At 38.8% G+C, this 10,000-nt stretch overlaps 1 protein-coding gene across 7 annotated transcripts in view; it reads right to left on the reverse strand.

Moving 5' to 3' along the window:
* Positions 1–1,959: 1,959 nt before the first annotated feature.
* Positions 1,960–10,000, reverse strand: part of LOC128685727 (ankyrin repeat and SAM domain-containing protein 1A) — a 368,909-nt gene continuing 360,868 nt past the window's right edge. For 6 of the 7 annotated variants that reach the window (XM_070088036.1, XM_070088034.1, XM_070088038.1 and 3 more), the window contains one exon: positions 1,960–6,662. In XM_070088036.1, the coding sequence (XP_069944137.1) occupies positions 6,497–6,662 (166 nt within the window). In that variant the 3' untranslated portion in view covers positions 1,960–6,496. The remainder of the gene's footprint in view (positions 6,663–10,000) is intronic. The other variant, XR_011392360.1, reaches the window with a different exon arrangement.

Consider the following 10,000-nt stretch of genomic DNA (forward strand, 5'->3'; position numbering starts at 1 on the left):
CTCAAAATATCAACAAGCCATTTGGGTAATTTATATGAAACTGACCCTATGGAGCTAATAATTGGTCTGACTGGATTCCAAAATGCTGATGGATGTGTCTAAAAGATTCCTTGTAAAATTTGCGATAAAGTTTATTACGGTCAAACTGGTAAAAATCTCGAACTAAGATTAAAACAACATAAATATAGCATTAGAACTGAACAAGATTCCAATGCTCTATTTATTCATGTAAGAGATTTTAACCATCCAATTGATTTTCAAAAAGTTGAGAAAGTAGTATCAAGCAACTCCATGGTCGACAGGAATATAATTGAATCTTGTTTCATAAAAGGAGTTTTGACAATAATATGAATATTTCCTTTGGTTTATATAAATTAGATCCATTTATAATTAATAGAATTTGGTTAGAATTTAGTAATACACTGGACAAATAATTTTTAAATTTTCTTGGGTAGAATAGTTTGTGGGTGAGTTGTGCAAAGGACCTATCCAAGTTGGGTCGGCGCGCGTCAGGTGTTTAACCGTTGTGGGATCTGATAGTGAGGTGCTGGCCAGACCCCTTATATAGCTTCCTTGAGGGGACCCCTTATATAGCTTCCTTGGATGCTTTACTTTCATAGTTCCTTGATAATGTGAGTAGTCACGAAAGCGCTTGGAATTTCTCTATTCTTTCAGAGTGGTTGTTTTGCATATTCTGAAATCACCTGTTTACTGTGATCTTATTGCATATATATATATATATATATATATATATATATATATATATATATATATATATATATATATATATATATATATATACAGATATAAGCTGTACTAATATTGACAGAGGCCAATGTTAATTATCTTTGGAAACCGGTAAGAGGTATTCAGGTTAGATCAGAGGAAAGATGCACAAAATCACCTCTTGATGCCTTAGATAAAGTCTGACTAATATCAAGGCATTCATTCCCCCTTTCTTGCAAGGTCAAGATACCCCTCTCCTTTTCTTGCAGGGTCAAGGTGCCCCTCCCTCCTTGCAGGGTGAAGATACCCCTCCCCATTTCTTGCACGGGGTAAGGTATCCCTCCCCCTTTCTTGCAGGATCAAGATACCCTGTCTCCTTTTTCACAGGCTCAGGGTACCCCTCCCCCTTACTTGCAGGGTCAAGGTACCCCTCCCCCTTACTTGCAGAGTCAAGGTACCCCTCCCCCTTACTTGCAGAGTCAAGGTACCCCAATATCTTGAAAGTTCAAGGCATTCCTTCCCCTTTCCCCATGCTTAGTCAAGGGAACTCTTGAAGGATTGTACAACCCCCTCTCCCCTCCCATTATAATAAAAAAGAAGCACTAAACCTACAAGGGTCATACAGTGCAGCAGGACAGGGAAGGATGCAGGGGTATTGGGTAGCAAGAGATTAAGGTAGAAAGGGCTGTGAGGAGTGCTAGAGTTATCATCAGTTTGTGCAGTAAATCAGTTGCAGTCAAAAAGTCAGTGAGAGAGTCTGGGTTAAAGCAGGGTCCATCAGCAAGAAGGGAAGGAAAGTAAGGGCAGTAGAGTGGTGACGACGTTGGAGGTAAATTCTACTTGCTCGTTGATAGAGTGGACAGTCCAACAGAATATGGTTAATAGGAAACTGGAACCTGAGAATTCTCAAGAGTGGAACAGGGCACCTCCCCCTTCCCAGTCCTTTTGAAGGGTATACAGTATTTTTATGTTTATTATCGTTTTGTTGCTTAATATGATGTTTGCATCCAAATGAATTTGTAAAACAACATATTTTTTATTAAATGATGTGGTTTTACTGTCAGTATTTAAAGAAATCATCTTTGTTCTACTTTTCAGTTTCAACAAGCATATAAATTAGCAAACATCATTTATATAATTCACACGCGCATGCGCACACACACGCACGCACACACACACACACACACACACACACACACACACACAAAAGGAGTATTTTGATAAACACAAATGATTAGTTAAAGATTTAATGTGTTCATAATAACATTTGAACTCTTGTGTCCATCTAACACAAACTCATATACAGTTCTGAATAACCATGAGATGTTACTTAGTGCTTAGAGAAGAGACTTCATAATTGTAATCCATTTCTTTTTGACTAGCCTCAAGCTGATCTAGAAAATATTAAGGTAATAAAAGCTTGAGATTTTATTAAAATATTTAAAAATTGCAAAATTTGCTTCCAATGCACCAAGTCTCCTCACAGTTCAAAGGAAGAAGTTACAAGAATAGAATTTCGAATTTTTTCAATGATTGGAAACATTATATAATGTACAGTATATAGAAAGACGAGTATTTCTTCATTGTGTGATCTTTCACATCATGGTAGTAGGTAGTGGAAAAGCGTGCTTGAACTTGGGAGACAATTGTAATAGAAAATAGATATATGTGCTTACTGTATTTTGACTGTAACATTACATTAATGCTACAACTTAGAGTGCACAATACAAAGAAGCTGTGATAAGCAGCATAGAAAACAAAGTACACACTATCTGGGTATAAATCCAAAACAATAAGTCTCTGGAAGTGTATCATTAAATACAAGCCTGCTTCTTAGAAACATAACTGAAGAGTGCTGCAACCAGAAATTGCTGTAGCATAGAGGAAATGGACAACTGTCAAGATTATACATATTAATTTCACATTCACAACCTTGTATAAATACAAATTATACATTTACACTATTCTTGGTCAGCATATGTAAAAATTATTTATATGCCAGTGAAAGAAGATGTAAAACTTTTATTTATAAACATTAAAAAATATTCAAATTTACATTTTTCGTGGAAGGTGCATATGAAAAGTGACCAAAGGAAAGAAAATAATGAGAATATAGCAAATGTTGGCATACAGACAATCATGTCTGCAGGGTCAAAAACAAATTCTTTTTTTAGTATTCCTGGTCAAATACGTGGGTTATTGGCAGGTTTCACTGTGAAGAATGTAATGGCAGTTATCATCGGAGGGAGTTTATAGTGTTGGCACAAATGGGAGGATAGGGTGGGGGGGGGGTGATTAGGTGTTATGGATTATAAGGTGTTAGGAAAAAAAGTGAGAGGAATTGCAATCATATCAAGTAACATTAAAAATTATGAGTATTACCAGGAAAGGGATAATTATAAACAATAAAAATGTGGTATAACACAAGGCAAAATCTGAAGATTCTGGGTATGAATAGTGAAAGCACAGGTGTGAATGACAGATGTCATGTAACAAAATTGCTAATAAATATAAATAATGATGAAAAGTAGCCACAGATAAGTTATGGCAATTTATAAGTTATTAAAGGCAATTACTATTAACACTAATATATTTATAAATGAAAATAATGCAAGACAACATTTATATGGCCAGAGAGGAGTGAACATTATTTTAGGTACAGCAGAGTAATCCTGACCAAACTGGGTTAATTAGAAAGCTACTCTTCAACTACACACAGAGGAAAGCAGTATATAATTCACATATGGTTGGGGAACATGTATAAAACATATAAAACATTAAAAAATCTAAGAAAACTCTCATTGGTCTCAGATATTAGAATGTTGAGTTGAGGCAGGTGGGTATAAGGTACACCAAGAGCATTTTACTCATTCCTATACCAAAGCAATTGGCATGTGTCCAGTCAGCCTACAACATAAACAATATAGACACAGACATATGGAACATATCTTCATGACTAGCACATGCCCATCGTACACATCAGAAGCTGGTGTGTTGACATTCTTCTGTTAAGTTTAATATTTATACAGCATTTGGCAAAAATTCTTTGATACAAAACAAGAAGTCAGGCATATCGTGTACTGTCCCTAAGAGCTCCTCACTCTTGTAATTATAACATAGTAATTACATAATCATTCCAGATAAGTCAAAAGTAGTAGCATATTTCTGTAATGAATTTGCACAGTACCATAAAATAGTACTATTTAGCATTAAGAAGAAATTCTATACATTGGAAAAAATATCCAGTTAAAAAAATCTAGTTTATGTACAAAACGTATATAAAACTTGACAAGCACTTCTTGAGGACTACAGAGTTATGTGATATTTAAAAAAAATCTTTCCTCTAAAATTTATCCAGTGTATCTGCAACAGCTGGACGAGTTTTTTTATTGACCTCTAGTGCCAGCTTTAATACAAACCTACAACCACCTCACTGAGTACAGTAGTAATATGACTGACTAGCATGGAGTGATTCCCACAAAAATAAGATTAGATGCATCATTAAAGTTTAAAGGTCTGGATATACAATACCTTTATTCCCCTATATACTCTCAAAGCTATATATAAGCAGTACAGGGAATACAAAGTGAGATGGATGAAGGTGTAGGGCAAAAGTAAAACAACTGAGCCAAATTAACCTTAATAATGGTAAGGATTTATTAAGGGCATTAATGCAAATTACTGAAACTGAAGATGACAATTTAATATACAATCAGACAATTAAAAATACATTTTCCTTATGTATTAACATTTTTAAAATTTTGAATTTTTAAAAATGACATGTAATTTGCACTGATTGTAAAGAATTTTAAATTTCCTTAAATCTGAAAGAGATCTGTAGCCTTTGTAGCATTGCCAAACACCTAATATCAAACTGTGCAACCAACCCAAAAGTACTAATATAAAATTCGTGCTTGATTAAGCACAGTTGAAAAAAGGCAATGCAACATTGCTTCTTTGTTATTCCCTTATAGCTCACTAAACACTTGTCAACCACTCTATGGAAAGTAGGTCATTCATCCCTTTATTCTATTATCACTTACATGACATTAGACAATACCTATTTTTTACAGTATATTATATGCTATGATCACAATGAGAAGATAAATTGATTATTTAAACTAATACAATCTTCATGCTACTCTTGATACTTGTATTAACTACAGTATTTGAAGTGGTCTGTGTTCTGGGCACTTTACCTCAAAATGTTACTTTAGGTAGAACCACTTGTCAGTGCACACTTAAGACACACATGTGCACACTCGTGCACACACACACTTGCGCACACACACATTATGTACAATATATATGCACTTGCTGTGCCAATGCAGTGCTCAGTACTATGTCCAAAACTTGGAACCTGAGAAAATAATTAAGAGCAATGGTTGGATGCCATGAAGTGGAAAACAGTGAGGCAACAAGTATAGTTGGAACATAAATTCTGGAGCATAGTGTTTAAAATCTCCCAGTGACAATGGCAGCTGACTGACTGAGCAATTTATCTTGCTGTTGCTATCTAATACCACTGACAGTTAGAACATACATCACAGAAGGAATTCATCTTCCAAAAATACTCAGTATTAAAACATCAATAAGCATATATACGACATACTGAATAGAAAAATATATTTACAAAAATTAATAACAAATGTCACACTATAGTAGTGGCATACTCAAATGTATACAAACGCAAAATCTTGATGAATCACATTGCATCAAGAACAAATGTGGAATGGAACTGTTAAAGAATATTCACAACAGGGAAGCCAGTATTCATGCAAAGTATATACATAAATCATCTTTCATGCTTTTATCACATTTTCAAATTCCAATTAACAATGAACATATAGATATTTGACACTCTGTGAAAGACAGCGTGTGCAAGCTTGAGAGAAAGAACACTACTTTCCTTGTCCAGTAGTGAATATCCCATCTTGCTCATGAGCCTTCAACAAAGTTGGAGACTAAATTTTGTGTGCTAAGGTCAAGAGTAAATTAATTTAGCCCAAAACTGAGAAAAAAATGAAAAACACAATTTTTGAGATTCAAAATACTTTGTTCTGTTTTATGTCACTTTCACATAAATTCTATTTTGAAGCCAAACACACCAGTCCTCTATTGTGATGTTACTGCTTCTGTATTTTTCTGTCGCTACATTTTCATTTTTGTTCTTATATTACACTTTTAAAATCATTAAGGTTTTGGTTTTTCTTAGAAACTTTATTAGCTACCTCTCAAAACACTTGAAATATTACAAAATATTTTCAAGAAGGGCTACACTGAAGTCCAAATTGATAGGTGTTCTTGAAGAAAAATTCGATATGCTGCACAACGGTATACACAGTATTGCTCATTTTCAATGTCAATACACACAAAAAAATTAATATCTGCACTAAATATTTTAATCTCTCCCAGATTCATTATTCGTTTAAGGATATCATTCATTAGTACTCAAGTATCAAAATATTTAATTTGCTATCCAGTAGTTGCACTGCATTTACAAGCATCTGCAGCAAACATTGTTGCACAATCACTGTTAGGAATTTAACAAGAATTACTGTATAGGAATATCTGTACACTATGTCGATATGACTTAGCAGCCTCAGTCTGAGATCAACTCAGTGGCTTTTCAGCAAAATATTCTCCTTAAGAACCATTTCACTGAAAAAATTATGCTGGCTACTTGAACAGTGCAAGACAAGCATCTGTAAATAACTAATCTTTTCATACATACGACTCGAATTATGAAAAATATATTTAAAGCAGCACACTATGAACCATTCATCTGAGTTTGTCCTGATGGCACCGAGCTAAGAGAATCTCTTCTAGATCCACATTCTTTTTCTGAACCATTGCCTGAATCAGACAAAAGATTCTCCGCCGAGCTGCTCGATACACCTCCGATGGACATTTGTTGAGGCACTGTGGAATGTGATCTGTCCAAGATAATTAATTATAATTTGAACAATGAAATGTAAAAATTTACAATGTTAAAATAATGATGTTTGAAACTGTGATGTAACTGACACAATATTAGATAACTTTATACAGTACATGTGTCTAAATATAAAATACACACACACACACACACACACACACAAAATGGGGATGGGACAATGCCAAAAATTTTACTGATACCGATACCCAATTTTCGTCTGATTCTTAAAATTATTAGGACAATATTCAATATATAAGAATATCCTTAATGCTTATATGTATTAAACAACTTGAGACGATAATGATACTGTTCATTACTTGACCTCCTGTGATAGTTTCTGGTTGTCAGAGCTACTACTTGATAGTGTGTGTGTGTACTCACCTAGTTGTACTCACCTAGTTGAGGTTGCAGGGGTCGAGTCCGAGCTCCTGGCCCCACCTCTTCACTGATCGCTACTAGGTCACTCTCCTTGAACCTAGAGCTTTATCATACCTCTGCTTAAAGCTATGTATGGATTCTGCCTCCACTACATCGCTTCCCAAACTATTCCACTTACTGACTACTTTGTGGCTGAAGAAATACTTCGTAACATCCCTGTGATTCATCTGTGTCTTCAACTTCCAACTGTGTCCCCTTGTTACTGTGTCCAATCTATGGAACATCCTGTCTTTGTCCACCTTGTCAATTCCTCTCAGTGTGTGGTGTGTGTGTGTGTGTGCGTGTGTGCGTGTGTGTGTGTGCGACTGTGTGTGGGGGTGGAGGTTTGTGTATATGTGTGGGTGTTTTGTATGTGGGGGATTGTGTGTGTGTGTGGGGGGAGGGGGGGCTACACCTCTCATCTGCTCCTATCGTGGCCACTGCGTTCCCTTTCCGGGAATAATACACGTCCACTTTCAGTATACTACACGAAAAATGACATAATATATATAGAGCGTTATTTTATGAAAATATTTTTTTACAGTACACCTTAACAGTGTGTGTGTGTGTGTGTGTGTGTGTGTGTGTGTGTGTGTGTGTGTGTGTGTGTGTGTGTGTGTGTCTGTGTGTGTGTCTGTGTGTGTCTGTGTGTGTCTGTGTGTGTCTGTGTCTGTGTGTGTCTGTGTGTGTGTGTGTGTGTGTGTGTGTGTGTGTGTGTGTGTGTGTGTGTGTGTGTGTGTGTGTATGTGTGTGTGTGTGTGTGTGTGTGTGTGTGTGTGTGTGTGTGTGTGTGTGTGTGTGTGTGTGTCTGTGTGTGTCTGTGTGTGTCTGTGTGTGTCTGTGTGTGTGTCTGTGTGTGTCTGTGTATGTGTGTGTCTGTGTGTGTGTGTGTCTGTGTGTGTGTGTGTGTGTGTGTGTGTGTGTGTGTGTGTGTGTGTGTGTGTGTGTGGTGTGTGGTGTGCATGGTGTGGTGTGTGTGTGTGTGTGTGTTGGGGTGTGTGTGTGGGGTGTGTGTGTGGGATTGTGTGTGTAGAGGTGTGTGTGTAGAGGTGTGTGTGCTGGTGTGTGTGGGAGTGTGTGTCAGGTGTGTGTGAGCAGGGGTGTGTGTGGCCAGGTGTGTGTGGGGTGTGTGTGTGGGGGTGTGTGTGTGTGGGGTGTGTGTGGGAGTGTGGCCAGCGTGTGTGTGAGGCGTGTGTGTGTGTGCAGGTATTGTGTGGCGTGTGTGTGTGTGGTGGTGTGTGTGTGGGGTGTGTGTAGGGTGTGTGTGTGGGGTGTGTGTGGGGGTGTGTGTAGGGAGTGTGCCAGCAGGGGTGTGTGTGGGGTGTGTGTAGGGTGTGTGTGTAGAATTGTGTGTTCTTAGAATTGTGTGTGTGCAGGGTGTGTGTGGGGTGTGTGTGTGCATGAAGTGTGTGTGTGTGTGTGTGTGCATGTGTGTGTAGTGTGAGGTGTATGTGCTGGGAAGGAGGTGGGGTGTGGGTGTGGGTGTGTGGGTGATGTGGGTGTGTGTGTGTGTGGGGGAAGTGTCATGGGGTGTGTGTGTGGGGTGCGTGTGGGGTGTGTGTGTGGAGTGTGGCAGCATCTGAGTACGTGTGTGTGTGTGTGGGTGTATGTGTGTGTGGGGTGTGTGTGTGTGTGCCATGTGTGTGGTGTGTATGTATTTATGTTGTATTATATTGTGATAGCATGTGTGATGAGTGTGAGATTGTGTGTGTGGTGCGTGTGGTTTGTATGTCGTGTCGTGTATAGTGTGTGGTGTGTGTGTGGTGTGTGCGTGTGGTGTGTGTACATTATATGTGATAGGTGTGTGTGGAATTGTGGCTAGCTATGGTGCATGTAGTTTTTGTATGTCGTGTCATTAACCATAGTGTGTGGTGTGTGTGGTGTGTGTGCGTGCTGGTGTGTGAAATTGGTGTGTGTGTGTGGTGTGTGGTGTGTGGGTGTCTCTGTGTTATGTGTGTGGTGTGTGTGTATGAGTGTGTGTGTGTGGTGTGTGTGGGTGTATTGTGTGGGTGTGTGGTGTGAATTGTGTGTGTGTAGTGTGTGGTGTATGTGGTTTGTGTGTGTGTGGTGTGTGTGTAATTGTATATGGTGTATTGTGTGGTGTGTGTATGTAAGTGTGTGTAGTGTAGTGTGTGGCGTGTGTATGGTGTATGTGTGTGGTGTGTGTGTGTGGTATTGTGCGCCTGGTGTGTGTGGTGTGTGTGTAGTGTGTGTGAGACATGGTGTGTGGCCTTTGTGTGTGTGTGAATTGTGTGGTGTGTGTGTGTGTGCGAGGTGTATTATTTTATAGGGTGTGTGTGAGGTGTGTGTGTGGGTGTGTGTGAGGGAGGATGTGTGTGCTATGAATTATTGTGTAGGGTGTGTGTGTGTACAAATTGTGTAACATGTAGATTGTGCCTTCCTTATAAAGTAACATGCAGTGTATGTAACTAGAGGTATATATATGTGTAGAAGTGTACATGTGTGTGTAGGGAGTGTGTAGGGTGTGTGGCGTGTGTGGCGTGTGTGTGTAGAAGTGTGTGTGGGAGTGCTATGTCTTCATAGGAGTGTGTGTATTGTAGGTTGTGGGTGTGTGCTGGGGGTGTGTGTGTGAGTGTGTGTGGGGTGTATGTGTGGGGTGTGTGTGTGGGGGTGTGTGTGTGGTGTGTGTGCCAGGGTGTGTGAGGGGGTGTGTATGAGGTAATGGCACTGTGTTTGAGGGTGTGTGTTTGGTGTGTGTGAGAATGTGAAGGGGTGTGTGGAGTGTGAGGGAATTGCTGTAGCTAGAGAGTGCTCTTCATTGTGTGTAGGAGGTGTGTGTGAGATTGTGCTTATGCTGAGAGGTGTGAGGTGTATGTGTGTGGGAGTGTGTGTGGGTATGTGTGTGTGTGTATGGAAGTGTGTGTGTGTGTGTGGAGCAGTGTTGTGTGTGTGTGGTAT

Source organism: Cherax quadricarinatus, chromosome 23 (assembly GCF_038502225.1).
Source record: "Cherax quadricarinatus isolate ZL_2023a chromosome 23, ASM3850222v1, whole genome shotgun sequence".
In the NCBI taxonomy this organism is placed as follows: Eukaryota; Metazoa; Arthropoda; class Malacostraca; order Decapoda; family Parastacidae; genus Cherax; species Cherax quadricarinatus.